The sequence below is a fragment of the Corvus hawaiiensis genome, chromosome 11 (genome assembly GCF_020740725.1).
Source record: "Corvus hawaiiensis isolate bCorHaw1 chromosome 11, bCorHaw1.pri.cur, whole genome shotgun sequence".
Taxonomy (NCBI): Eukaryota; Metazoa; Chordata; class Aves; order Passeriformes; family Corvidae; genus Corvus; species Corvus hawaiiensis.
The window spans coordinates 3,090,170-3,118,154 of record NC_063223.1 but is presented as its reverse complement, the minus strand read 5'-3'; the positions used below and the strand labels follow the sequence as shown (position 1 = coordinate 3,118,154).

The window sequence follows — 27,985 nt, the reverse complement described above, 5'->3', positions numbered from 1 at the left end:
GTGAAAAGATTATTTAATACAGCACACCAGGTTTTAACCAATAGGACTTTATTCTGTTGGTATCTCAACAAAAAAAAATCCAAACAACTGAGGTACAGTACAGAAGTGTGACTAAAAAAATAAACCTTCAAACCATGGTTTGATTTATTGATGTTGGTGAAATAACCAAGTTTGAAATTACTGTAAAGCAGAAGACATATGCATTCCACTACTCCTTTTCATCTTCAAGAAAGCAAAGAGACTTTCACGTGGCCAAGCACATTATTTGCAGAAAGACACAAGTACAACATCACTGTTACCAGCAGGGCTAGCTAGCACGCTACCAGCTAACCCGAGAACTCCACCAGCCCTTTCCCTCACTTGAAGCAAAGTTCTGGCCTTTGAGGGCACAGAGTATTTGTCCCCTTGCATAAGAGTTCACACCTCATCATTTTAACAGCTTCCCCCGTTCTGTTCAAGTGCTTGAACTCTGAGCACAGCGCATCCAATCAAATTTGACTCCTGAACCAGAAAAGCAGGGAATAATTCTTACAGTATCAAGGAGTAGTATCAAGAACAGTACTTGGCTATACTGTTTACTTTAAGGGAATGTCAATTAAGGCTGATTATCAACATATTGTAGCCTCTCAGTAATAGTTTTAGAGTGCTCATAAAATTGGATAATTGTTTCCCATGTTCATGTCCAGTTTAGATAAAATCAGTTCTCATCCAGCTAAAGACACATTGCAAATTAGGGACAATGATCACTTGTTGCAGCTGGAGTACTCCGCTGTGCATCACTGCTCATTCTGCTGCCCTTCTATCACAGCAGACACCCCTCCTTGGCCCTTGTTCACGTCGCTGATACACGCCCACAGTCCGTCCACCGACTCCTTCCACAGTGTCACCTCAAAAACAGGAGGAACAGCTTTCAGCTTTAAACACATCCTGTTTCCCCTTTTCTTGTAGCTACCACAGCACTGGTTTGGTGATAGCCTGCATTCATACGAGCAGAGTATGTGAATTGTCAGTACCCCACAAAATCAAGTTCAGCCTGCATTTCTGCCCTCCAGTAAGGACTCAGAATGCAGTGCACGTAGTTTTCCAAAGGTTAGGGTCTTCCTGCCCTCTTGATAAATCAGAAGAAAAAATGTCCCCACTGCAGCAAAGGAGATTCTACGACAGCCATGTGTTAAACAAGTGACAACAGCCTGTCTCATTTCAGCTCCTCTGGAAACAGGGCACACAGCAGCAAAAGCCAAGGCAGCAGTACTCACTTTGTTGTCTCCTCCAGACACTGCAAGGATATTGGCAGTGATGGACCAGCTCACATGCCAGACAACATCATTGAACTTGTGCAGCAGCTTTGGCGACCAGGAGTTTCCAGAGGCATCATCACACGTCCAGATAAACACTCGGCCATCCTGCAAAAGCAGAGACCAAGCTGTCTGGGCACAGGAAACATAACCCTGATTTGCCCTTGGAGCTACACTTCCAAATCACAGCTCAGATACCACCCCTTGATGTGTCTGCATGGATTTGTGCTCAGCATAGCAAGGGGGCTGTTTCCTTGCTATGTATAAAGGCAAGGCAGGAGTACAGCTCTGATGAAAAAAACCACCAACAATAACTTGCAAATACCAGAGAAGAGCCCCCAAAATACATATGTATCAGCTGAAATACTTCCCCAAAATGAGATTTTGTTTTCCAGTCACATGGCAGGAGCTCACTAAGGAGTCTTCTTGATATTTAAAAAAAAAAAAAGCATTTACAGATTAGCAGCAAGAACACAACAGCCAATACGAAAGCTGAGGACATCAAAGCTGATTAAGAATGGCAGTTATTAGCAGACAGTATTTTTAGAAGGAAGTTCAGTGAATTTGATCCTGAAACACTAAAATACGACATTAGTTGGAAGGTCTTCCTCCTAGTAAGACCATCCTGCTCATGATTTTCAAAACAGAAGCCAATCTTTGGTACAGAAGCACACACACATAAACATTTGTCCAGAAATGCTTCCAACTGGGCTTCTGAGTTGGGGAGGAACAGGAATCAAAGGCTCTTATGCAGAGACCCAGATATAGCAAAGGATTGCCAAGAGGACCTGTTAGAGCAGCTCTATCCTTACAATTCCTTTACTAGAGAAACAGGGGGAAGGAAGCACACGGAAGTGAGCGCACCAAGCGCCTGCCTCTGTCGCTCCAAAGAACGCTCACCTGTGAGCAGCTAGCAATGGTGCTGGTTGGCAAACCTATGGATGGAGCCCAGGCCACGTCTCGCACCCAGTCACTGTGAGCCTCCAGCTTCTGCTCTTCTTTCCACTGACCGTCTTCTTCCCTGAAAACACAACTATATAGTCAGGAGGGTAGCGGCAGCATTTCTCATCCCCTGCCTAGGAAGGCCTTGGATTGTAGCTTTCAGACTTTGTATTGTTCATCCAGACAATACAAAGTACAAGTGTTCCCCACTTCTCCAAAAATCTCTATGGCTTGAACTGACAAAATCCCTTCCAGGGGACACAAAGCAGCACAGGCAAAGAGGTTCTGACCTTCAGTTACTGTCAGAAGTCTGCTATTGCCCAAGTTGACAGAGGTAACCAAAGACCATTAGAAAGCCACCCTTGGAGACAAGATCACACAGGGCTGGCATAAACTGCAAGAATCATGGGAGATATTGTGCACCACTAAGTTTCCATTTTTAAAACACTTCTCTAAAACAGTAATTCAAAAATTATACAATAGGGATGCTGAAAATATTACTTGAGATACTAACAGGGACACTCAAAGCCTAGAGTGTCAGGTTTTATCTAGCAACAGGGCACTTACTTCCAGATCTTGACCAGGTTGTCACAGCCACCAGATGCAAATCGTTTGATGTAGTTCGGCTTTTGACCAGAAGGTTGTTCTATAAGGCTCCCTGGTACAACAGCAGGAGCCCAGCTAACTGCATTACATCCAATCTAGTTAATGAAAAACATCACTGTTAAAAGTTGCATACTTTAATTAACTAAATAAATAAATAAAGGCTGCTGAGGGGGTGAAGAACACGTAGCATACTCTCTATTGGGAGTGAAGAATAAGCCCATCTCAGAAAAACTGAAGTCTTGCACAATGCTGGATGAATATCAGATGAATAAGAAATCCAGATGCAGCCTAGTCTCACTAAAGTACTTACTCAGAAAGCCTGAGGTAGCTAAGGGTATTTGCACACAAAATAGTTCATCTTGGATGTGTAAATAGGAGAGACAGAGACGGAAACTGCAAAAACACAAGGCACACACAGTTGCTAGTATTTAGGAATGCAGGAGTAGAAGGAACCTTTGGTCCTAAGCCAAATTTCCTTCTACTGGGGGCCACTGCCATTAGCTTATTACGTTCTGCTTAAACAAAAATCTCCACAATTTTGGGAGAAACAGGAGTCCTGCAGTTTCTCCAGCTTATTTATTCAGCTGGTGCAGGTATTCTTAGGACCAAGGCCACTTCTTACTAGGTAACTTTCAGCACTGTGTTTAACAATAATGCACAAGAGACAGGCATTGCCAGTGCTGTTAAGTGAACTTCATCTTATTTCCATTTCATTTTAGTGACTAAGAAGTATACCTGCCTACTCTGGATGAACTTAAACTATTCTTGGTTCTGATATTTCACATAATTTCTTTGCCTTTCAGTATTTATCTAGTCAACTCTTTGAGGCATCACCTCAGTGTTACCTGTCGCTCTGGGAACTCTGGGCTGCTCCAAAGAACCCGACTCACCGTGTGTGCATTGCTGATCTTTTTGACTTCCCACTGCCCATCACCCGTGTAGCTCAACAAGGAAATGGCCCCATCAGAGCTCCCACAGGCCAGGATCAGTCCATAGTCGTGTGGTGCCCAGCAGACAGAATTCACTGGGAAGGGCAAGACAGACCAGATTACACACAGGGACTACCTAAAACTGACTGACCAATTCACTGACTGGTATCAGCGGCATAGTCACCAAAAGCAAGTGGCTTTGAAAGCTGAGAATGCGTCAAATTTCAGCAAAAGCCAGCCAATAGCATTGTTTACTGAATGACAGAGAACTGCCTTTATTTTTGGCACCTTATTAGAATGAGAACACCAACCTAGCACTCTTAATGAGGTTAAAAACTCTTGACAACAGCAAGGACCATCACTGATTAGAACGAGAAGTGAATGGCAGGCAGAGGATTTAAAGTACAGATCAGAAACCCAGCAAAGCTGGAGACTTCAGATCTGCATTGGAAGGGCAAATCATCTGAACACAACAGTTTCCATTTTAAAACAAAATACAGCATGATAAATGTAGTTTTTCTTACTGGAAACAGAGAGTATTTTCCTCAATAATTCAGCTCCCTGCCACCTTTATTTGAAAGCTGACTTATTTGTATAACGACACCTATGGAAATGTGGTGTGAATCAGTAGAGAGGGTTATCCAGCAATACAACCTTAGGGAAATGTCCTGTTAGTGCTGAACAGATTTACTCTCTTCAGTTTTTATCCTCTTCTGTTTGACAGACGCTTTCTTCCTTAACACTAACAGATTTAATCCAGCCTTACCCAAATTCCCTCATCTCCCCAGTCTCCATTCCCAGCTCTATACTCCAACCCTCCATACCTGAGGAATCATGTCCCGTGTACTCATAGGTCTTTTCCCAAGTGCCATTTTCTTCCTTCCAGATAATAACCTTCCTGTCATAGGAACAGGAAGCCAAGATATTCCCATACATAGGATGAGCCCAGGCAACCTGCCACACGGGACCTTCGTGCCTGCAAGAAACAACATCATTTGGAAAAGCCGAGAAAAACCCCTTCCGGCTGCAGCTGCCTCACAGCATCACTGTTGTGAATCACTGTTCCAGGAGGGATTAGCACCCTGACATGAGGAATGGGTAATGCTAAGATGGCAATATTAGTGCCCTGACACAGGGCTCTCACTGTCATAGAAAACAATTCCAAATGTTTATTCTTGTATTAGTGTATTTTACTTCTTGAAAATCACAGGTGTAATGTACTAAACAAATGACCAATCCCCACTGTGTTTCCCACTGGGGCTCTGTCCCCGCCCCAGCTCTGGGAAGTTGTTCAGCACAATCTTGGAGGAGTTCACCCTGGAGTTCAACCTGCACTTTGTGCTACCCAAGGGCAAAAGGACAAAGCATTAGGAGTTTGCCCTGATTAACCTCTCCTGTTGTGACATCTCACCCCCTCAGGTCTGCAATGAGGATCTGCCCTCCATTCCGGACGTCGAAGATCTTCACGGATCGGTCCGAGGAGCAGGTCGCCAGGCGCGTGCCGTAGTAATCCATCTGTGCATCGTGCTGCAAGAAGAGCAGGGAGAGCTGCGCTCAGCATGGCCAGCTTGGCCTGGTGACTGACTCCACTGCAGCACAGCCGCACCAGGCCCTACGTGGCAGGGTCAAAAGAACGGATTCAAACAATCCAGACATGCCACATAAGCAATTTGTTTCCCTAGCTGCTTCTTCAATCACTATGTAAATGTTACACAGAAGGAATCCAGGGAATTCTCACTGAGCAGCAACCCAGAGAATTTTTGATGAGAGAGAATTCAGGCTGCTGACTACAAAGCAGTGACCAGTTATGTGTTTTTGTTTCTTAAAATGTAAAGTGGGTGTATTAATACTGCTCTAAATTATGTTTGAAACTTCATCATCACCAAACCACAGAATCTTTAAGGTTGTAAAAGACCTCCAAGGTCACTGAGTCCAACCTTTGACCGATTATAACTTGACACTAGACCAGAGCACTGAGTACCACATCAGTCATTTCCTGAACACCTTCAGGGATGGTGACTCCACCACCTCCCTAGGAAGCCCCTTCCAATGCTTGATAGTCTTTTCTGTGAAGAAATTCTTCCTGAAGAACTAGGCTCACCTAACTGGGCTCCTTCCTTCTACAAATTACTTTGAAACCTTTCTTCCTACCCACACTAATACATCTGCTCCCAGAAAGATCCATGTAAAGGAAAACCAGTTCTATCAGTTGAAGTTCTGTACCAGTAAATATACACATGTATCTATTACTTCACAGACACGGGCAAAAACAAGCCCGCACATGAAAATTAAGATTTTACATCAATTCCCCTTCCCTCCGAGCCAACTTTTCCTCTCCACCCAGTATAAAACGGCAAGATCAGGATTTCAGACAGCATTCTGCATCCAACGCCCCACGAGTGTCCTCTTACACGGGCACCTACATGCCGCCCTCACTGCTCACAGAGAACCCCAGAGCAGCTCTGTTACAGCAGCCACCGGATCAGGCGGAGCAGCTCCCCGGCACACTTACAATCATGTCCTCGTGGGACGTGTCCACGGTGTTAATGACCGAGACCTGCGGGGAGAAGGAACAGAACGAGCTCAGCGCACCAAAGCGCGGCCGCGGCCCCTGGAGCCCCAGGCCATCTCCGGCCGCCCAGCTGGGGGCAGCGGCTGGGCCCGGTGCCCCCTGTGCCGTGCCCCGGGCTGCCCGGGCCGCGACGGGAGGCCGCACCCGGCTGCGCTCGGGCCCTGCACCGGGACGCCGCCGGTTCCCCGCCCCCGCTCCCTCCTGCTCCGGACCCCCCGGCTCTGGTCCCGGGGCGGTCCCCGTTCACCCCCGCCTCACCATGGCGGCGGCCCCGCGCTACTCCCAGCCCAGCCTCTGCCCGCGCTCAGACGTGGCACGGCGGTCCCGCGCACAACCGGTCCCGCCGCGCCCCGCCCGCTTGCGACGACGTTCCGCTCGTGCCGGGTTCCGGGGGCGGCCAGTGCCTTCGCTGGGCAGGGAGAGGGCGAGGGGCGGGAGCGGGGACTGACCTGTCCGGCCCCGGGCACGGGCAAAGGCACCGGCTGGGCCCGGACAGAACCCTTCGTCGGCAGGGGCCGCCGCCCCGGCCCCCAAAGCCGTCTCGCCCGGCTCCTCCCGCCGCCTTGGGGCCGCCCGGCACGGAACGGAGCGGGCGGCGACCCGGGCCCCGCAGAGCCGGGCTCCGCCATGGCCAGCGTCTCCTACCATATCTCCAGCCTGCTGGAGAAGATGACCTCCACCGACAAGGACTTCAGGTGTGGCACTGCGGCACGGGACGGGCCCTGCGGGCGGCAGCCACCCGCGAAGGGCGCCTCGGGGCCCTGGGAAGAGGGGGCTGCCCAGAGAGGGGCCCCTTCCCACCGGGGGTCCCTCCGCGCCAGGAGCGGGTGTGCAGGAGCCCTGAGATTTGGATCAGTTCTACTGACACGGTTTCAAGCCGACTGTGTCCTAGCTGAGGGGGGAAGGTAGAGAAGCCAGCGGTGTCCCCCTCCTTGCCTAGATTGCTGCTTGATGAAAGTGGAACGGGAATAAGAGTCTTGACTGCTGGACTTCAAGTTGTTATTTTTTTTGTGAATGAAGAACATCGTAGCAGAAATGCTTCTAATTTGTTTTGATAATTTGTGAGATAGTCAGTGCATTAAAAGGGAGTAGAGTCCCATGTCCCCGGGTGACGGATGCTGCACATACTGGCTCTGCTCAGGCTGCTTTGAGAACTTTTTCTGTGTGGTGGGGGAATGTGCCTCTCTAACAGGACTGAGATGCTTTTATTTCTTTGTTTATGTCAGCAGAAAGTTGGCGTCCTTTTAGGGTTAGGCAGGTGGCTCGATGTGTAAGGCAGTCTATAAAAAGTAATTAAAACTGACATGTATGAAAGGTTTCACTCCTGAGCATATTGTTCTCTCAGTACCAACCTGGAAGGTAATGTTTGGGCCAGACTTGGTATTTTGAGGTCTAAGAGAGGGTTTAGTAATAGCTTAAAAGTAGGTTGATTTTTGTAGAAGCTGCTGATGTTCTCAGATGTCAAAATGGGTATTTTATAAAGAAGTCAGTGATGGAGTAGTTGTACAAACAGTTTGTTCAAAGAATTTACAGTTAACACTCCAAACTAGATGTGCCCAACACATGTCATGTCACAGAGATATTGCAGGGCCATTTCCTCCCAGCACATGGCCAAACGTGACCAGTTAAAGGACCAAGTTTCTCTTGCTCCCCCCTCACAGATGGATCTGTTTGTGAGATCCCAAGGTCCTGGGGCAGGATGGCAGCAGGCAGCAAATCCAAAGCTGGATGTGTTGCCGCAGAAGGCTCTGTTCAGCCTGTGGCCATAATTGGTCATGCTGGTTCAACACAGACATTGAACTGCAGAGTGCAGCTGAAGAGCTCTTGTAGAATCAGAAATAGATTGCACGTTAACATCTTAGGGCACATTACTGCTGTTTTCTCACTCTGGATTTCGGGCTGGCTATGGAACACCACAGCAGTCCCTCGTTCCAGATGTACCTCATTGCTGCTCAGGAATGGGCTTGCAGATTGAACGATGACCTGTACATGAGAGATCTTATGTGCTGAATGAGTGACATCAGAGCCTAATTTAAAAAGGAGCTGTCATTTGGTAACAAGAGAGAAGGACTTTGTGGTTCCTGTTAGACATCCATTCTGTGCAGGGCTAACATTAGAAAGCAGCTAATACACGATAGCCACATTGAGGTTTCTTAGAACCTCAGACTCCTATACCAGCACCTTTTGCACTTCCTGCTCCCAGGAAAACAGATTCCAGAATTTCTCAATATCCATTTTGTCCCTGTTAGAAAACTGACTGTCAGTTGGGTCTTTGTTTTTCTTTCTAATCTGGAGTCATAAATATTTGATTTTTTTTTTCTCACGGCAATCTAAATAAAGCCTAGTGCACTTCTGAGGTGTAGTTTGCATGGAGTCATGACTTTATTTTTCATTTTTGAAAGTGATAGGTCTTGTCCACGTGTGGAGTCATACTATCAGTGCTAGGTTAGCCAGAAAGAACAGAGCTAGGTGCATCCTTAGACCCCAGACTGCTTTTCCTAGGCCAGGCAATTGGTGAAAAAACTCATCATTATTTTTTTCTGGTATGGTTAACCATCTTCATTTAGTCGCTGAGAAAAAATACACATGCTAAGTGCCACTTTTAGGGTTTTTGTTTACCTGACCCCTGTTAGGTAGTTATCTACTTGTAAGACAGTAGTGATTTTCCTTTTTCTTCAGGACAGTGTTGTACGTTACTTTTCGGTAGTGTGTTTTCATACAAGCACCAATTGCCAAGTTCTGTCCCAGGTGATGCAAAGGTGATGCATTTGTGTCTGTACATCAGCCAATCCACTTTTTACCCTGTGTCCTTTCAGGTTTATGGCCACCAATGACCTGATGATGGAACTGCAGAAAGATTCAATAAAGCTAGATGAAGACAGTGAGAAAAAAGTTGTGAAAATGCTTTTGAAATTGCTGGAGGACAAAAATGGGGAAGTACAGAACCTTGCTGTCAAATGGTAAGAGCCTGGACAGTAATAGCCATGTTCCCTGGCACTAGTAAAGCCATCACAGACTGCAGAGTGTGTGAGAGTGGAGCCTGGCCCTTGACACTTCCCTCAAACTTCCTCTGCAAGGGAGTTTGCCCTCTCTTGCCAGGCACTGCACTTTTTTTCTTTGTAGGCGCTCACAAGGGGTGAGCACACAGATACCTTTGTAGCAGCAAGAGATGATTTTGGAAGTACTTCAGTGTTGCTGTTACAAACATGCTTACCACATGGAAAGCACATCCCTAAGATTTTATTTCTTCAGGGAGAAGCACAATTTAAAATTTTGGTCATCGAGCTCTTGGCCTCTCTCAGGCTTTGAAATCCAGTGCTGAATTTCTCCATGGTTCTGTCTTTGACAGCAGTGGTACTAAACATGTACAGACCTTATGGTGTTTTAATTTCAGGTCCAAATCCTTTTCTTCAAGGGCGTTTTCATTGAACTTTATAATGCACTTGGATTTTTCCCTGCCTTGGTTCTGAGTGCAGCCTGTGCTGTTGCTTTGTCTTTGACCATTCCCATATTTTTTTAATCCAAATGAACAAAAGCAGAAAGTTCCTCTATTCGTGAATCCTCTGATAAAGGGATCCTGCTGCTGACATGTTCTTTCCCATCTCTTTCCTCAGCATGGCTAAGTGGGAGTGTTCAGTCTAGAAATGCCATTGAATGGCTCAGTTCACCCCAGGGCTCCAGAAAGGTGGGCCATTTAAAGACAACTTTGGGTTCCTCTATTTTTTCCTGCTGTGGATCCTGTTCATATTCCCTTCTTTTCAACCACATGCTGCTTCTATCCCTGTTCTTTCCCCATTATCTTTGGCCCTTTCTTTTTGATTCCCACTGTCCTGACTTTTTTTGGCCCTGCTCCTGTCTTTGCCTGCTTTGGGTTGGTTTATTCTGGGTTTTAAAGCAAAACAGTTGGGCACTGAGCAGAGGACCAACTTCTTAACTTCTTTGCCTGTTTATCTCTGGTTGTATCTGCAGTAACTCCATACTTACTGCAATCTCTCATCCATCCAGAGTGTGATAATGAGGAGGCCTCAAAATGGAACCAGGAGTATTTCCTTTATGTGCTTAAGGAGGTGCTTAGAGCGGAATGTCAGCCTTTCCCAGATAGGTGGCCAGGATCTCTAAGAAGGAGCAATGTGATGGTTTGAAGTTGGATTGGGCAGTTGGATTAGGCCCTTTATCCTGACTGGCTTCTCCTCCCACAGCCTGGGCCCACTGGTTGGCAAAGTGAAGGAGTACCAGGTGGAGACCATCGTGGATACGCTCTGTACGAACATGCTGTCAGACAAGGAGCAGCTGCGAGATATCTCCAGCATCGGCCTCAAAACAGTTATTTCTGAGCTGCCACCAGCCTCCACAGGTACACTGTCTGTCCCCATTTGTCACTGAGGAACAGGGAGTCCCAGCCTTTGGCAAATGGGGGAAAATGCAGAGTTCAGAGCCTAAAAGTTACCAATTCTTTACTCACCTGCCAGAGGACAATTAGTGAAATCAGGAGGAGAAACGGTAGAGCTGAGATACCAGTGTGATGAAAGATGGAATGAAATGAAAACTTGAGCTATATTTTGAACTGTGTATCCCAAAAGTGCATCAGCTTTTCAGGGGATGCCTGAGGCTCCCAGCAATAGGATTTTCCTCTGCAGCCATCTCATGAATCTGTCCTGATTAGATCTCCCAGTGGTGATTTCTTTTTTCAAAAAGGGAAAGAATGGTTCCTAGCAGCAAAAAGACTCCTTGTTAACTGACAGCAGGGAAAAATATCTCTCTTGCAGGTTCTACCATGACAGCAAATGTGTGCAAAAAGATCACAGCCCAGCTGACAGGAGCCATTGGCAAGCAGGAGGATGTGTCCGTGCAGCTGGAAGCTCTTGACATCCTGTCAGATATGCTGAGCAGGTACCAGAGGATTTCCTTCTGGCAGCTGTACATGGCAGGGGGCTGCAGGGATGTGTCTGCCTTTGATTTCTTTACTTCCCTAATCCTATTACTGGGACTTAAAAACACAGGATTTGGTTGGCTGCTCCTAGGGAATATCTGAGTAGAGCAGGTCCCCAGCAGGGATGAGAGATAACATGTCAAGCCTTTCTGTGCTTGGGAATGGCCATGCCTCTGGTGATGGATCCCACAGAAGCTTAGCTCACACAAACATGGAAGGGTGAGGGCAAAGCAGGGAGGTTTTTTTTAGCCTATGAGCCCATCACATATACTTTTTTTCTTTTCCTGGCTGCCTCTTGTTGCATAAGTCAGAGTGACAGTGTGATATGTCATCTGCATGCAAGAAATTATTAGCACACCCTTGGGTCATCCAGAAGGACACAGTCAAAAACTCCTCCATGATGGAGACAAATAACTTCTCCCTGTGTTTTACAGACCAAGTCAGTGTTCAGACCAAAATGACAAACCCACCCTTCTCCTCCCCCTCCCCATAATGCACATGAAGTCTCCATAGCTGAAGGATTTTTAGATTTGTTGCTGCCAAGAGGGCTTTTTTCTGAGCTTTTGGCTTTCACCTTCTGCCTTGTTCTGTTCACTGCAGGTTGGGAGGAACACTCTACTCGTTCCACTCCTCCATCCTGACCTGCCTGCTGCCCCAGCTGACGAGCCCCAGGCTGGCAGTACGTAAACGGGCCATCGTTGCCTTGGGGCACCTGGTCTTGACCTGCAGTGGAAACATCTTCTCAGAGCTTACAGAGCATCTGCTGGCGGAGCTGAAGAGGAACGAGTCTACGTCGACCACCAGGACGTACATTCAGTGTGTGGCTGGCATCAGCAGGCAGGCTGGGCACCGCATAGGTAGAATGAGTAGCTTGAAATGATGCTGGGAAATGTACATGCATTTTAGAGCAGCTCCTCTTAGTGGTCACTGTTGTTAATGTATTAGTGACTTGTGCTTGTGATCCCCTCTGTGGTTCTGGCCTGGTTCTCTGATCTCCACTTGGAAGGGAGGAAACACCAGAGTATCTCTCTGGCTGCCCTTTGCTGGTGACTTCTCCTCAAGATCTTGCAGCACTTCCCTGGTTTGAGTTAACACCTCTATGATCTAGGTCAGTGGATTCACCCCCTTTTAAAGGACAGGAGAAGTGCATGGCAGCATATTGTATTACTTGTCTTAAAGACCTGCCAGAGTTGAGATCAGATCCTGAGAGATCTCTAATCAGAGCTCTTCCTGTGACTGAAATGCCAACGAGGGGCTGCAAACAGGGAGCAGGGATTGGCTGCTGAAAACCAGCACAGCTGGTTTTGGTGGGCTGCTGGCTCCTTGCCCATGAGGTCGGGGCAGGAATGCTCTACCAGGCAGGCACAGGAAGGAAGTGCCAGGGGGCTGAGCTGTCAGCTACCCAGGTGAGTGAAGGCTAGGATGGTTTTTCACTGCTGCTTGCTTTGTCTTTCCCAGGAGAACACCTGGAGAAGATAATTCCTCTGATTGTTCAGTACAGTAATGTGGATGATGATGAGCTGCGGGAGTACTGTTTCCAGGCCTTCGAGTCCTTTGTGAGAAGGTGTGTCCCCTTGGGGAATGCCTCTGCACCATCCAGTGCATCTGTGTCCTCCTGGTGTAAATATCCATACGTTTGGCATCCTCGAAGGAGGGCCTTCCTGCATGCATTCCTGTTGGGAAGGCAGTTCACATATGAAAGCTCTTCTGCACATGCAGGGTTGGACGGGAATTAGGAGCTGCTTTACCTCAGCATGTGAGGCTGTCCTTCTATATTGGTTTTTCAGGAGTGGGAGTTTTCCTTGTCCGTGGAATGTTCCATAGCCAGAGGGAACTGCCTCACTCCTGGTGCATGGAGGGAGCTGGAGGCAGGCAAGGGGGTTGGGCAGAAGAGCTGCTGAGCTGCAGCTCTCCTGTTGTTTGGTCAAATATTTACTGCTTGGAAAAGGAGCCCTGCAGAGCTGCTGAGGTGTTCTCTCAGGAAGGGAGGATTCAGTCAGGGTGTGTATGTGTGAACTGACACACACAGGTAACCAAGGGCAACCATCAAACCACAGCTGAAATGCCAGCAGTAGGTTTATTTCATTACCTTGCTAATAACGCCGGGCGATGGAGACACGTGGGGACACAGGCTCTGTTTGGCTTAGTTCATCGTAACTCAGAGAAGGGCAAGGGGGCTCACTGCCTGCCTCACTCTAACAAAATGCTTCGTGCATGTTTGTGAGAGTGTGTTACCTCTCCACAGGAATTGTACTTCTGAAAACATGCAGAGGATGAACAGCATTAGGTATAACAAGTGGTGTTTTCCCACACTGACATCTTTAGCATTCCCAGCTGCAAGGTCACTTTGAGCAAAACTATTCCCTCCTCCTCTCCAAATCTGGTTTTAACTCATTCCTCCCAACAGGGTGAAGGCAATTGATTTATTTATTTGTCCTTATAAAAATTACTGCATCCTCCCATAGGGGAACGTGGCCTTGCTTTATGCACAGCAGGAAGGAGCATCTTTGGTTTAATTCATCTTATCAAAATCTTCACATGGTCTGTGAAGCCCTTTGGGATCCTTTTGAGATTAATATTACTTGGATATTTAAAACAGCTTAGTCTCTGATTACCTCTTAAAATTTTCATTTGTTATAGGTGCCCAAAGGAAATGGATCCTCACATCTCGAGTGTGATGGCACTATGTTTGAAGTACATTACCTTTGACCCAAACTACAACTATGATAATGAGGAGGAAGAGGAAGAGATGATGGAAACTGAAAATGGGGAGGATGAAGAGCAAGGTGCCTGCTTGTGAGGATGGCTGTGCTCAGCAGAACACGGGGTTAACATTTCTCCCCTTCCTGCTTTCTCCTCCTGGAGAGGGCAGCTCTGAGGATCAAGTGATCCTTTAGCTCCAGTTTTCTCATAATGCTGCACCTTGTTTTCCCTTGTGTTGTTTCTAGAAAGCGACGATGAGTACAGCGACGATGACGACATCAGCTGGAAGGTCCGCAGGGCTGCGGCCAAGTGCCTGGAGGCCATTGTCAGCAGCAGGCACGATCTCCTGCAGGACTTCTACAGAACTCTCTCCCCAGCCTTGATAAGCAGGTTCAAAGAGAGGGAGGAGAATGTCAAAGCTGATATCTTCAATGCTTACATCTCCTTGCTGAAGCAAACACTGCCCACCCAGAGCTGGCTGCACTCTTCCGATGCCTCTGGCAAGGATGATGTTCCCCTGACGATGCTTCAGAACCAGGTGTGTGAGCAGGTGGCGGCTGGGTTAAGTCACAAAGCAGTGAGAAGTAGGTGCCTTGAGAATGTGGCTAGCTGAAGGAGCCCTGGGGCAGGGATCTAGAGGGCACCAGATCCAGAGGGCTGGCTGTTTACTGTCTGTCTCCTGCCATTCCCGGGGTAAGAGTGTTGGCACAGCACAGGAGCATTGGGGTACAGCTGGCACTGCCCTTCCACTAGCCACTGGCACGTGTGTGCAGGCTGAGGCTGGGTGGCTTCTGGGTGAGGTGTCTGGCTGGTGCCTTACTGCAGCTGTTGCTCGGGAAACTTGTTGAATAAACTGTGGTAGAAGTGTACCAGAGTGAGCCTCTGCGAGCAGCTGAGATGACTGAGGTATCCCCTTCTTATTTGCTTCTCCAAACTGCAGGTTCCCAACATCATCAAGGCCTTGCACAAGCAGCTCAAAGAAAAGAGCATCAAATCAAGACAGGGTTGTTTCAGCCTCCTGACAGAACTGGCCAGTGTTCTTCCTGGCTGCCTGGCAGATCATATACCTGCACTTATACCTGGTAAGCCTGTCCATGGTCTGGGGTGAAGGAGCAGGGTTGGCAAAATCCATTCTGAACATATGTGCTCCTTGCCTGCGTGTTCCAGTTTTACTCCTGTGAATTATTCTGCTCAGCATTAGGACATACACATGAAGCTGTGCTCTGTGCTGATGTGCTGAACAGCTCCCACATTATTTCTGGCCTCCGCACTGAAAGCCAGGATAAGAATGTCATGTTCATTTCCACAGTCCCCTGACAAGATGCTTTTGGGAGGGCCTATTCCAGCCTCCTCTGAAATAAGCTGTTATCACACTGAGAGCAGAAATACAAATGCCATTTCCTTTGGCAAAATGCAGTAGCATTTAAAAAAAATCTTTATATTGACTGATTCTTTAATTTGCACCACCACATTTTCCTCTGAGCTCTCTGGCCTGTGGGCTTACGAAGCATCCCACTGCTGGAAGGCTCAGGTCCCGCCTTTGCTTTTGGTGTGACTGTACAGTGAATATGAGAAAAGTCTCCTGTGATTGTCCCCGGCTAGATCTATGAACCTCCTTCTTTAGGAAAAATATGACATCATCATATTTTCTTCTGCACAGGTATTGTTTTCTCCTTGGCAGATAAATCCAGCTCCTCCAACATGCGGATCGACACACTGTCCTTCCTCCACGTCCTTCTCTGCAACCACCAGCCAGAGGTATTTCACCCTCATGTCAAAACCCTGCTGCCTTCTATTGTAACCTGTATTGGAGACACCTTTTATAAGATCACATCAGAAGCTTTGCTGGTGACTCAGCAGCTTGTGAAAGTTATCAGGCCTTTGGACAAACCTTACACCTTTGATGCCAAGCCCTATGTGAAGGACCTTTTCCCTGGTACTCTGAAGCGGCTGGAGGCAGCTGACATCGACCAGGAGGTGAAGGAACGTGCCATCTCCTGCATGGGACAAATAATTTACAACTTGGGAGACCATTTAAGCACTGACCTCCAGCCAACCTTGAAGATATTTCTGGAAAGGCTCAAAAATGAAATCACCAGACTAACAACAGTTAAAGCGTTAACCTTAATTGCTAGTTCTCCACTTAAAATAGATTTGAGACCCATCCTAGGGGAAGGTCTCCCCATTTTAGCTTCCTTCTTGAGAAAGAATCAACGTGCCTTGAAACTGAGCACTCTGAATGCTCTGGACATCCTGGTGAGGAACTACAGCGACAGCCTCAAGCCTGCCATGATTGAGGCTGTGCTAACAGAGCTCCCTGTCTTAATTACCGAGAATGACATGCACGTGTCCCAGGTGACCATCATGTTCCTTGTGACTTTGGCCAAGGTTTATCCATCCTGCCTCTGCAAGATCAGCGGCTCCGTCCTTGCTGAAATCTTTCAGCTTGTCCACTCACCTTTGCTTCAAGGAGGGGCTCTGAATGCCATCATTGACTTCTTCCAGGCACTGGTCCTCACAAAGATGGCTGCCATGGGTTACCCAGAGCTGATGAAGCAGCTGACGGCACCCATTTACTCCTCGGGTTCAGCCGGGGCCTCGCTGACGTTGCACAAACAGGCGTATCACTCTGTCGCAAAGTGCGTGGCAGCCCTGTCCTCAGCCTGCCCAAAGGAAGCCCCTGCAACAGTGAACCAGTTTGTCCAGGATGTGAGAAGTCCCAAGTCCAGCCCTGCTGTTCAAGTGCTGGCTTTCCTCTTCCTGGCAGAGGTGGGCCGCACCACAAACCTTAGTGCTCAGAGGGAGCTCAGAACCGTCATCCTGGAAGCGTTCGCTTCCCCCAGCGAAGAGGTGAAATCTGCTGCCTCCTACGCGCTGGGGAACATCAGCGTTGGGAATCTGCAGGAGTATCTGCCCTTCATGCTGAAGGAGATCGGAAGCCAGCCCAAGCGACAGTACCTGCTGCTGCACTCCCTGAAGGAAGTCATCAGCTCCTCCCCAGCCGACAGCCTCACGCCTTACGTGGAGGATATCTGGGCTCTGCTCTTCAAGCACTCTGAGTGCACAGAGGAGGGGACGCGCAACGTGGTGGCGGAATGCCTGGGGAAGCTGACTTTGGTGAACCCTGCTGAGCTGCTGCCCCGGCTGAGGAAACAGCTGTCAGCAGGTAATGGGTAGGGCAATGGCCAGAGCGGGGAAAAGCTGCCTTTTGATGGAAATTCATCTTGTAAAGCGCTTGTGGGTACAACAAGGGAGCAAAGCCAGTTGAGAGGAGAGCGGGTAACAAGATGGATCTCTCTGCAAGGGGGATCAGAGGAGCACTGGTCTGCACAAGAGCAGGAGGATGCTGGGAACAGGGACTACACAAGGAGATTGTGCAGGAGCAGATTCAAACACAGAGTTGATAAGAAGAATCCTCTACTCCCATATTTCTATAACATGTGTAACAGAACTAAGGGCAGAATATGTATTAGAGAGTTACAGCAGTGATTTTCTCTCTTGATTTTTCACTGTTTTTCTTCCCCTCTTCACTGCAGGCTCCCCACATGCCCGGAGCACTGTGGTTACTGCCATCAAGTTCACGATTACAGACCAGCCTCAGCCCATCGACACTCTCCTGAAAGGCTGCATAGGTAGGCTGGTATGGGCAGTGGTGTGAGCTGGGAGCATGAGAGGTTGAGTGTTGTTAGCTGCTCAACGATTTTCCAGTCCTGTATGAACCTAATCTAGTCCAGTTAGTTTTTATCCATGTTTCTCAGCTTTTGGGATTAAAGAGCAACACTGTACTGTGAGTCCCTTGCTAAATGCACTGATGCCTCGCTCCTGGGCATGTTACATTGTTTTTTAGAATGCTTAAGTTCCTTCTGCATTTAAACTCAGAATTCCAGCACCCCACAAAAAGGATCTTCAAAAAATATAACCTGCATGAGAAGTGTGTGATGTCCAGGGAGCCCACACATGGATCTGCTCTATAGAACTGGGCCTTCTGTTTCAGAGATGTTTGATCAGATGGGATCTGAGCAAGAAAAATCCCCCACAACTTCCTTGAATAACAAAGCTTCTGATTTGAGTTTAGGGTGAGGTAGCTAGAGTCACACCATTTGTTTTTATGCCCAAATGCAGGATAGTTGTGTTTCTTTACTGTATCCCAAATGGAGGGAGAGAAAGCATCTCAAATGGCTCTGACAGACCATGCCACTAGTTATTTTACCATAAATGCTTTCATAACCAGCCTCCTTGAAATACACCTCAATATACTTTTAAAATGCTGCAAAACCATTGCAGCCTGTTGGCTGCAGGACTGACTGATGTTTTCTTATCCCACAGGTGACTTCTTACAAACCCTGCAAGATCCAGACCTCAACGTTCGCCGTGTGGCTTTAGCCCTGTTTAATTCTGCTGCTCACAACAAGCCTTCTTTAATCCGGGATTTACTGAATACAGTGCTACCCAGCCTGTACAATGAAACGAAAGTCCGAAGGGAGCTCATCCGGGAGGTAACTGGGCTCAGCTGTGTGCCACACTCACAGCGGCCTGTGAAGCTGAGATGGAACTGTTGCTCTGTCTGCTCTTTGGTGACAGCTGTACTGTTTGTCTTGGTTCAGGTGGAGATGGGGCCATTCAAGCACACAGTGGATGATGGCCTTGATGTGAGGAAAGCCGCTTTCGAGTGCATGTACACCCTGCTGGAAAGCTGCCTGGATCGGCTGGACATCTATGACTACCTGAACCATGTGGAGGATGGGCTGAAGGATCACTACGACATTCGGGTAGGCGCTGTGCCCTAACTGATGTAATTTTCTCTGGGCGGCAATCAGGCTGTGTATCCCCACAGCTCCAGGCCAGGCGGTGCAGTGTCCCCAGGGCTGTCAGCCCTTTGCAGACACCTGCAGCACGGTGCACACCTGGGCCAGCTGCAGCTCCAGCCCACTGGCTGCCAGGGGTGTGTTTCCAGTACCACCAAAGCTCTTACCAGAGCCCCTTGCAAAAGTGCAGAGGAACTCCCCATGGTGCGGGTACAGCTCGGCCTGTCAGCAGAGTGGGCCCAGCTCTGAGCCTCGGGGCCACAGAGAACCAACACCAGTTTACCTCCCCTCCTGCCCAGATGCTGACGTTCATCATGGTGGCACGGCTCTCGGTACTCTGCCCCAACGCTGTGCTGCAGCGGCTCGAGCGGCTGATCGAGCCCCTCCGGGCAACCTGCTCCACAAAGGTAAGAGCAGGATCGTGCAAGGGCCTGGGGTGGGTCCTGCCCAAAGCTGCCTCTGCTGCTGGCCTTCTCCCTCAGTGCTGCTGAGCCACCTGCTTCCCTCACTTCCCGGCTGAAAAGTATTCTGCTGGCCTTTGCTGTTGTGTTGGTTCTGTGCCTGTATGGGCTTTTCTAAATGCCAACTGAAAACGGGGCTTTGGATTTGCAGGTGAAAGCTGGTTCAGTGAAGCAGGAGTTTGAGAAGCAGGATGAGCTGAAGCGCTCGGCCATGCGCGCAGTAGCTGCTCTCCTGACCATCCCTGAGGTGGAGAAAAGCCCAGCAATGGCAGAGTTTTCATCCCAGATCAGATCCAGTCCTGAAATGGCATCACTTTTTGAGAGCATTCAGAAAGATTCTGCTTCCCTCCCCACCTCGGAGTCAATGGACATGAGCTAAGATGTTTTTTCCCCACCACCCTCCTGCCCTTGGGATGCCCCAGCCAGACACCAGCTGGGCAGGGAGAAACAAATTGAGCTGCTCTCCTGCCACAGCCAAGTCCAAGTCCCTGGGCAACCACAGGAGAAACTGGGGATGGTGTGTGAAATGTGACAGCTGGACGTGGCTGGCTTGATCCAGCTGCACTCGCATCAGACACCTCACAGAACTGGAACAAGACCTGAGATCAGGGGAATACAGCCTCATGTAGGTGAGGGGCTGGAAGATGAATATTCCCACTTTTTAGTAAGTTTAAAGGGGTGCACAAAGCAATCGAAGTTGTGGTCCCATGAGCAATGGAAACTACTTCCTCAAATAGTCCTTACTGCAGTACCAAGGTTTTTTAATCACTGCACATGCACTTTCTACCTTAAATTGCCCAAGAATGTATTAATAGTGTTTTCACTAAATAACATGGCTAAAAACTGGAAGCCATGTCTTTATTAATGGGTTCATCCCACAGGCCTTTTGGGAAAGGAGACCTGCACCTGCCAAGCTGCAGAGGCTGCACGGGGCAGGGGGGTTACTTGACACCCCCACCCTCCTCCTGTAGCTTCACAGTTTGGCATTTGGGAAATAACAAAGCTTTGTTGCTTGGCTTCCATATTTATGGTTTTGACTGCAAAATACCTCAACCATCTTCCCCAAGGGATAATTAGTGACTGTTTCAGTGACAAACCCTGCTTTAAGCTTCACTTTGCACTAACACTGGCTTCTCTCCCCTTGGAGCACCTCAGTGTTGGTGTCACCAGCCACAAGGGTCTACTGGTCCTGTCACAGATCAGCAGCAGGCATCTGCAGGAACACTGATGGTCAGTGTGTCACACAGCTCAGAGGTGGCAGGCAGGAGCCAGGGGTGCAAGCACACAGTCCATAGTAGCTGCTGTGCTCAAATCCTCCTTTGTGCAGGAGAAAATGCCTTAAGAGACAAAGGTTCTAACAACCAACTAGAAGATGAGGCCATCATGACACATTGCTCTAGCCATGAACTGCTCTGTGCTTTCTCTTCTGACAGAGTGGTTGATGTGAATAGTATTTATAGTGCTGTGTGAAAGGACGTCTGTTGTCCGGGTGGTATAGAAAATAAAATATACTTGTGAAGCTGCATGCCCTGAGTTCACTGGCCATCACCATGACACTGCTCCTTGAGTGCCCCACCAGCAGAGCCAGGACTGCTGGAGCCCTGCAGCCAAACACAGGCTGCTGCCCTCTCCTCTGCCCATGCAAAACAGCACCCGAATTGGACTGACGCTTTATTAAATACACCTCGTTACTCATTCTCCTCGCTGCGCAGTCTGGCATTGGGGTTGGTGATCTTGATGGCGAGCTGTGCAGCTCTCTCCACGATCACCTTCCTGTTCTTCGAGGACACATTGTGGGCAATCTCTGCACAGTACGACCTGTTAGAGACAGATGGTGTACTGGGCTTGGCTCTGGCAGCAGCGAGAGCCAAGGCAAAGCCCTCTGGAGCCATCCCACCATGGGAGAGCAATTGGAGCTGTCCTGCCAGCAGTACTCAAGACACAGCTGAGCATGGGAGCAGCACTGGAGGGGCACTGAACCGCAACTGCCACCCCTCACCAAGCCGGAGCCATCTGGCCTGAAGCAGGAGCTCTCCTCCAGAACAGCTCAGCTTGTGAATGACTCGGTCAGAGGTAGTCGTTAATTATTGTTCTTACTACTTTGTAGTGAAAACAAGCACTGAAGCAGACCAGTGCCCAGGTCTGACCCAGAGCCCCAGTTCTGACCCTGGTTACCACTGACGCGGCACAGCCTCGCTTGCCGCCGCTGTGTATTTCTGCCAAGGGGATGAGGTTGCCGGCCCCAAGGCCTTTCTGTGCCCCCACCCTCCAGTGGCACTGAGGGAACCATGATGGCATCTGTACTCTCAAAAGCTATGACTTCCCTCATTTTCACCCCGACCGTGCCACCTCTCCCAGGTGGGAGTATAGGCCCCACATACTCACTTGTTGCTCATCATCAGTACTTCCAGCTCTTTCACATTGTGGACCAGGAACTTTCTGAAGCCTGTGGGCAGCATGTGTTTTGTCTTCTTATTGCTGCCATAGCCGATGTTGGGCATCAGGATCTGCCCCTTGAAGCGCCGGCGCACTCTGTTGTCAATGCCTCTTGGTTTGCGCCAGTTGCGCTGCAGAAATGCAGAGAACAGTTACAAAATGAGATCATCCTGAACACACCTGGCCTGAAGGCTGCATACACCGGCCTCCACAGATTCTCCCTGCCCATCTGCTGCAGCTTGGCACCATCCTGCTGGGCTTTCCTTCACCACCAATGCCAAAGGCATCCCCACGGTTCCAGTCCTTGGGAACCTGCAGTAACTCCTCACCTTGATCTTGACATAGCGGTCAGACTGGTGCCGGATGAACTTCTTGGTTCTCTTCTTGACGATCTTGGGTTTCACGAGAGGCCTGAGAGCAGGCATGGTGGCTGCGGGACAGAGTGGGGTGAGCGAGGGGCGTGGCCCAGGTGCGGTGCAGCTCCCCGGGCCATGCGTGTCGCAGACTGCCTTCCCTCGCGGGCCACGGCGGGCCGGTGAGGGAATGGGTCTTCATCTGCTGGGGCTCTGCCTCCCGCCTCCGAAGCTGGCAGAGCACTGGGAGCTCTCCAGATGCGATCCTGGGAGGTGTCATCCCCGCGGCCCTGCGATCCTCCCACCCGGAGCCGCGCACGGCGGCCGCGAGGACCGTGGAGATCAACAGCGACCGAGACCCCCTGGCGCGGGACGCGCCGCCGCCGGCGCGGGCTCCGACCCGACGGCTCCGGCCGCCCGCGCTCCAGAGGACCCGGCCCGACCCAGTGACCGGGCGCTGCCCCGAGAGTGCGGCCAAGGCGGCCCCGCCGCCCGGGAAGGGGCACGGGTGAGGCCTCAGTGCCGCCCATCCAGGGTCGCCCCGGCAGGCAGAGGACGGATTCCGGCCCGCGGGGGCCGCTTCCCGCGCCTCGGGGAAAAGATGAGGCGGAGGGAAAGGGAAAGGGATGGAACCGGTCCGTGCCAGAAGCCCCGGGGGCCGGATGGCCCCGGATAGCGCGGCCAGGACTCACCAGCGGCGATGGCGCGTCCACCGCAGGCCCGGCTGAGAGAGGGCGGTGCCCCGCGCGCAAGCGCTTATGGGACACGCGGGCGGTCCTGGCCGGTGCGTGAGGCGAGGCAGCCGCGCAGACAGGGCGCCAGGCACCGGCGAGGCCGCGCAGACGCCAGGCCGCAGCGCCGCGAGGTGACAGCGGGCAGGTTCAGTCCGGCGGGGGCACCCCGAGGGAGCGGATCGGTGCTTCCCGCCCACCGTCACGAACGGCGCGCCTCCTACGAGGCTGACAGGACCTGCGGCATAATTTCCGTCGGCCTGTGTCCGCCAGCTACTTCCGCCAGTACGAACGGGCGGGCAGGCGCCACGTAGCGGCGTGGCGGACCCGATCACGGCGGGTCCCGGCCCGCGCCGCCTGGGCGCAGCGGTAGCTCCGGCCCGGGCCCCTTCCCCGCCGCCGGGCCCAACAACAGCGACAGAACCGCCCCAGCCCCGGGAACAGCGCAGGCGGGGACTGTGCCAGCCCTGAGCGGCTGCGGGCACTGCCCGAGGGTCCCCGAGAGCGGCCCCAGCTTCGGGGAGCCAGAACCCACCTCGACCCCTCCCCTACTACCGGAGAGACACGGGGCCAGCCCCTGGATGAGACTGGGCAGGAACCAGTACTCCCAGCGGCACCGGGGGAAGTGCCAGGACTGGACAGCGGGCGCTGAGCAGGGTCTGCTCTGTCCACACTCCCTGCACAGGCTCTCCCCCTCAGCCCGTGTCCAGGAGCACAGAGATCAGATCCGACTCCTCCAGCCCTGCTCCGGCCCTGGGGGAGGCAACGGTACGCACTGGATGGCTGCACCCAGGAGCCCCCAGGCCGGGGACGCAGCTGCAGGCACAGACCTGCACTGCAGGAAGGGACAGGCACTACAAAATAGGGACACGTTTATTAAAAAAATAGCGATGACCCCAGCCATGACATCACACAAATATTTACACCAAGAACTGTGAGGGCACCCGAGGGGAGGTGGCAGGGCCAGGTCACCCCCAGCTCAGCTCAGTCGATGCTCAGCTTCTCCCGGTTCTCCCACAGCCACGTGTGGTATACGTTCAGCTTGTGGTCCTGTGGCTGCACCTGAGACACAGGGAAAATGTCGAACATTTACTAAAACACCTTAAAACATCTCATCGCTCCAACATTGTGATTGTTGGTTTTCTAATGCCACGGGGTCAGTGGGCACAAGTGGGATGCTGAAGGACCCAAAGGGCACCACCCACCTCCTTCCATTCGTTGACACAGAAGATTCTGTAGGAGTCATTCCCGTACTTGCCAATGCCGTGCAGCTCGATCGGGTACCGCCACGCCTTGCTCAGGTACTCACCTGCAGGACAGGTCACAGCACCCTGCACACATGGCCCCTGCCCTCACTGCCTGGACACAAGGAGCAGCCGGGCAGGACCCTCTGCCACTCTTACATGTCTTCACTTCGGCACATTTCAAATGAAAACCACAAGTTTTAGGTGTTTCCCGGTGAATGCAGGCCATGAATCCCCACAGATTAAACACCTTTTCAACAAACCACCGTGGGAGTTTTAATCAACTGTCTCCCCTCAGAACAAAATATTCCTCTGCAGGTTCTGAGCATAGAAAATATCGGAATCAGAAAAATCCCAGCCAGAAGGGCCTTCTGCAGGTCACCAGAGCAACCCTGAGCAGAGCCACCCTATAACAGTGCTGCAAACACAGTACACCACTGCTGCAGGTGCTTGGGTCTCTTCTACTTGAAAAAGTTTCCTGGTCTCCTGCAGAACACACTGTGGCTGGCATTTCTTTCCCAGCTCAGACTGGGATCAGCAGCTTTGCCTGCGTGACACCAATGGATCCCAAATGCTGCACAAAATAACCCACCAACCCACCAAACAGAGTAGCCACAGAGCAGCATTTGGATCAAAGCTGTTTGCCTTTTGCCAGCATAACCAAGATTGTTCCAGATGTCAGGAGAACCCACCTGAGAACCTGATGATGGTTTTGGCTCTGAGTTCATAGAGGCCGAGAGGTTTGAGCAGCTCTGACATCTCTTTCCAGTCTGCAGCCCTGGCTACCTCAGGAGAAGGATACTTCTTCAGGAACTCCCAGAGCACTGGAATGGCCATTTTCCCTGGTGAAAGAATCCCGTGAGCAGGAGGCTGGGCTAGGAGTTCTTCTGCACTATCCATATGCTTTCTCAAGTGAGGTCTTCCAAGGCAAGTTACCAGCTAAGGATTATCGTTTCACAGTGACACAAGTTAATATACATCCATGTTTCCATTAATGCCATTAGAACTGGCAGCTGTTTCAGCCCTCTGTAACACCTCCCAACATTTACACACCAACTCATGCTACTCTACTTACCTGAAGTTTTATTGAGAAATATGGTGGCAATGAGAAGCTTCCATGGATCATGGAAGAGTGTTTCTTGGATAAGATTGAAAGGAGAACGTGGAGGAGTCCATTTTCTGAGGGCCTTCCTTCTGGGTGCGCTGGGGGCTGCACAGGGGCAACACAGGAACATTTATTAGACAGGAAAGGATGGCTTTACCTATTTAATGAAAAAAAAAAAATTAAAATGAAGACCTCTGAAGCAGATTTATCTTTATGGAGGCACTGTGTGTAGGTAGAGCCACAGCAGTTCCCACGCAGCCTTTACAGGGCTGCAGGGGACTGTGTCCCACTGGCACAGCTGCAGCCAGTGTCAAACTGCAAGGAATTTTCCACATCATCACTTGATCCTGAGCCATCCTATCCCTTCCCCATTTAAAAAATGTATTTCTCTAAGTACAATACCTTCTTTGTTGTATTTACTGGAAAAATATGGACTTGTTTTCCTTCTCTCCACTTGTGTGCGTGGGACAGACTCTTCTGTAAAGAAATAAAACTTCAGCATTAGGAAGAAGAACCAAGTATTTTGTGGTCATGTTTCACACCATTTCTGCTTTATGCTGTGATGGAAACAGAAGGAATTCTTCTCGTGCAAAAGACAAACGTGCCTTAAATCTCCTCCAGATTATTGTCTGACACTGTACGGCTTAAGAGCTTGGTACAGTAAGTTTCAGTCTTTAATAAGTCTGCATTAATTTAAATGCTGTTGGATAAAAATGAGACAGATCTGGATGTCAGAGCAGCTTGACCTGAAGCAGAACACGTGGCCTCAATAGTCAGGAGAGGCCCAGGCAGAACACGAGAATTGGCATCACATTCTGCACTCGCACACACGCACCTGGTGACATTCTGACTGCTGTGAATGTCGTCCTGTCCCATGGCTCAGCATCCACCTCCGTGTCAGATTTAACATTCTGCTTACCTAGATCCCCCGGATCTGGCACCTTCCCTGTCTCCAGTCCATAGGATTTCTCTTCAGATGCCGCAGCACGTGTGCCACTGGAGCCTGGCCCCTCCTTTGGCAGGTGACCCAGCTCCCTCTGTGAGCCAGCCACTGACCTCAGCCGTGCCCTGGACATTGCTGACAGAGCTTTCCCTGCACCCACACCCTGGCTGTCAGCTCCACGTGTGTCTGTCTGTCTCCGGACCCTCTTGTTCTGAACACACTCGGTCTCCTGTGTGTTAGAGAGTCTTCTCTGCCTCTTGCTCTTGGGGTCACCTTGGTTCTTCCTTTCTGAGCCCTTCCCAGGTTTCCTAGTTTGGACACTTTTCCCATCTACCCCCTTTCTTTTGGTTTTCAAACCCTCCTCTGGGTTTATGCCTTCCATTACTAAATCTGTGCGTTCCACAGTAGATGTAACATCTCCCAGGTGTCCATTTCCAGCCTGGATGTTCTGAATTCCAACCTCAGCACCATTCTGTGCATGGAGCTCCTGCACTTTGCTCTGACAATCCTCCTTTTCCAGGTCAGTCCTCACGGCTCCCATGCCACATCCTCTCAACCCTGAGCGTGTGCTCCCTCGAGGAGCTGTGAAATCAAAATCTGCTGCTTTCAGTGTTGTCTCCCCAGTTTTCTGTAAATACTCCACAAGTGCTCGTTTTGACCTCAGCTTCTTCCCTTCAGGGCTGTGGTAGGAAAGGAAAGTAAATTAGCAATGACTTTCTCATTCTGCAGCTCTTCGCTTAAAAATCTTCAATAATACATAAAACAACCTCAGAAAAAAGTACAAAAACAGTTTTCGGGGCGATGTCTGGGCACGTTTTTATGGCTCTGCCAAGAAAGGCCACACAGCGCTCACTGACAGCCCCGGGCCTCACCTTATGAAACACACGTCGATCCTCCCGGCCGTCCTGCCCGCCCGCCGGCGGCTGCTCACCCGCTGCCACCCGCGGGGGACGGCGCTGGGCCCCGCCGGGCCGTGCTCCCTGCCGCGAGGGCTGGGGCCGGGCCGTCCCGCCGCCGCGCTTCGACTGCCGTCCCCGGGGCTGCAGGGGAAGAAGAGCCCGGGTAAGGTCCTGCTACCGGGGGAGCTCCGGGGTCAGCAGGGCGGGCCTGGGCACGGACCCCCACACGACCCCGAGGCCGGCCCGACACCGTCCGCGCCCCGCTGACGAGGCCCCTGCCCCGTGCCCCGCGCTCCGGCCCCACCGGCCCCACTCGCCCTCACCCGTTCCCCGCTCCCGGCGCCGCCATCTCCCGCGCTCCGGTCACGTGACGTTCAGAGGCACGGCCTCCGCGCCCCGCCCCGCGCGGACGTCCCTGTGCGAGGCTGGCAGCGCCCCCTGGCGTGGCGGCGGACCCGTGGGCCCCAGGCGCAGGCGCGTTGCCCCTGGCACCGGCGGGGTCGGGGAGCGGCACCCGGCGCGGAGCGGGCCCGGCCGGGAGGGCCGTGCCGGGCGGTGCCGGGCGGTGCCGGTGCTGGTGCCGGTGCTGGGTCCGGGCCGTTCTGGGTCCGGGCAATGCGGGCCGCGCTCACCTGGCGCGACAGGGCCGAGCAGTGGTGAGCGGCCCCGGGGACAGCCGGTGTGTCGGCCCGTTCCGCTCCGAGCGGCTCTTCGGGGCGGGGTCGGGGGTTCCAGCGCGGGGTCGGTCCCGGAGGTTCCTTGTGCTCGAGGAGTTTGTTGGGAATCACACCCACGCTCAGTGTGCCGTTACCAGCGCTGGCCGTGTGACACGTCTGACGGGCAGGGAATGTGTTTTCTGTCTCCTGACACGGGGTTCTTGGTTTGTTTGTTTCCCACAGTATTTACGACCTCGCGTTCAAGCCGGATGGGACCCAGCTGATAATTGCTGCTGGAAACAGGCTGCTGGTAGGGAAATCTTCCTGTCCTCTCTCCTTTACAGCTGTATGAGCATGATTTCTTTCACATTAACT

The 27,985-nt window shown here is 50.9% G+C and overlaps 5 protein-coding genes and 1 non-coding gene across 13 annotated transcripts in view; 2 read left to right on the top strand and 4 right to left on the bottom strand.

Annotated features, from left to right (window-relative positions):
• Nucleotides 1–31: 31 nt before the first annotated feature.
• Nucleotides 32–7,196, bottom strand: SEC13 (SEC13 homolog, nuclear pore and COPII coat complex component). 3 transcript variants are annotated; one of them, XM_048315177.1, is made up of 9 exons: nt 6,990–7,196; nt 6,285–6,329; nt 5,184–5,299; nt 4,597–4,748; nt 3,734–3,867; nt 2,805–2,938; nt 2,196–2,316; nt 1,257–1,403; nt 32–887 (listed from the first exon to the last, which is right to left on the bottom strand). In XM_048315177.1, the coding sequence occupies exons 1-9, from the start codon at nt 6,990–6,992 to the stop codon at nt 777–779; spliced, it is 963 nt and encodes a 320-aa protein (XP_048171134.1). In that variant the 5' UTR covers nt 6,993–7,196; the 3' UTR covers nt 32–776. The 3 variants fall into 3 exon arrangements, with proteins under 3 accessions (XP_048171134.1, XP_048171132.1, XP_048171133.1); XM_048315175.1 differs by lacking the exon at nt 6,990–7,196 and adding an exon at nt 6,794–6,976; XM_048315176.1 differs by lacking the exon at nt 6,990–7,196 and adding an exon at nt 6,603–6,700.
• On the top strand, nt 6,874–20,768 carry LOC125331338 (cullin-associated NEDD8-dissociated protein 1-like). Of its 2 annotated transcripts, none has more exons than XM_048315169.1 (15): nt 6,874–7,039; nt 9,161–9,304; nt 10,544–10,698; nt 11,111–11,234; nt 11,875–12,131; nt 12,733–12,838; nt 13,915–14,060; nt 14,223–14,515; nt 14,918–15,059; nt 15,638–17,143; nt 17,514–17,609; nt 18,304–18,473; nt 18,582–18,746; nt 19,082–19,189; nt 19,395–20,768. In XM_048315169.1, exons 1-15 carry the CDS (start codon nt 6,972–6,974, stop codon nt 19,620–19,622), a joined length of 3,708 nt encoding a protein of 1,235 aa, XP_048171126.1. In that variant the 5' UTR covers nt 6,874–6,971; the 3' UTR covers nt 19,623–20,768. The 2 variants fall into 2 exon arrangements, with proteins under 2 accessions (XP_048171126.1, XP_048171127.1); XM_048315170.1 differs by lacking the exon at nt 6,874–7,039 and adding an exon at nt 9,959–10,029 and having other exon boundaries at nt 9,217–9,304.
• A 133-nt stretch (nt 20,769–20,901) lies between these two features.
• On the bottom strand, nt 20,902–22,831 carry RPL32 (ribosomal protein L32). The gene is made up of 4 exons (XM_048315178.1): nt 22,725–22,831; nt 22,009–22,109; nt 21,629–21,810; nt 20,902–21,061 (listed from the first exon to the last, which is right to left on the bottom strand). Exons 2-4 carry the CDS (start codon nt 22,102–22,104, stop codon nt 20,932–20,934), a joined length of 408 nt encoding a protein of 135 aa, XP_048171135.1. The 5' UTR covers nt 22,105–22,109; nt 22,725–22,831; the 3' UTR covers nt 20,902–20,931.
• LOC125331865 lies at nt 22,173–22,308 on the bottom strand. Its single transcript, XR_007206248.1, has one exon. It is a non-coding gene; the product is annotated as a small nucleolar RNA SNORA7 (small nucleolar RNA).
• A 787-nt stretch (nt 22,832–23,618) lies between the features above and the next one.
• On the bottom strand, nt 23,619–27,342 carry MBD4 (methyl-CpG binding domain 4, DNA glycosylase). 3 transcript variants are annotated; one of them, XM_048316153.1, is made up of 8 exons: nt 27,278–27,342; nt 26,928–27,095; nt 25,948–26,735; nt 25,515–25,589; nt 25,083–25,217; nt 24,700–24,849; nt 23,969–24,072; nt 23,619–23,825 (listed from the first exon to the last, which is right to left on the bottom strand). In XM_048316153.1, the coding sequence occupies exons 1-8, from the start codon at nt 27,301–27,303 to the stop codon at nt 23,748–23,750; spliced, it is 1,524 nt and encodes a 507-aa protein (XP_048172110.1). In that variant the 5' UTR covers nt 27,304–27,342; the 3' UTR covers nt 23,619–23,747. The 3 variants fall into 3 exon arrangements, with proteins under 3 accessions (XP_048172110.1, XP_048172111.1, XP_048172113.1); XM_048316154.1 differs by lacking the exon at nt 23,969–24,072; XM_048316156.1 differs by lacking the exon at nt 23,619–23,825 and having other exon boundaries at nt 23,984–24,946.
• A 131-nt stretch (nt 27,343–27,473) lies between these two features.
• The window catches only part of IFT122 (intraflagellar transport 122), a 31,752-nt gene continuing 31,240 nt past the window's right edge, over nt 27,474–27,985 (top strand). The window contains exons 1-2 of one of the 3 annotated variants that reach the window (XR_007206096.1): nt 27,474–27,610; nt 27,854–27,920. Coding sequence is in view for 1 of the 3 variants with exons in the window: in XM_048315602.1 (XP_048171559.1) it covers nt 27,570–27,610; nt 27,854–27,920 (108 nt within the window). In the remaining 2 variants the exon portion in view is untranslated. Of the gene's footprint in view, nt 27,611–27,853; nt 27,921–27,985 lie in introns of those variants that run through there. The other 2 variants (XM_048315602.1, XM_048315604.1) reach the window with 2 other exon arrangements.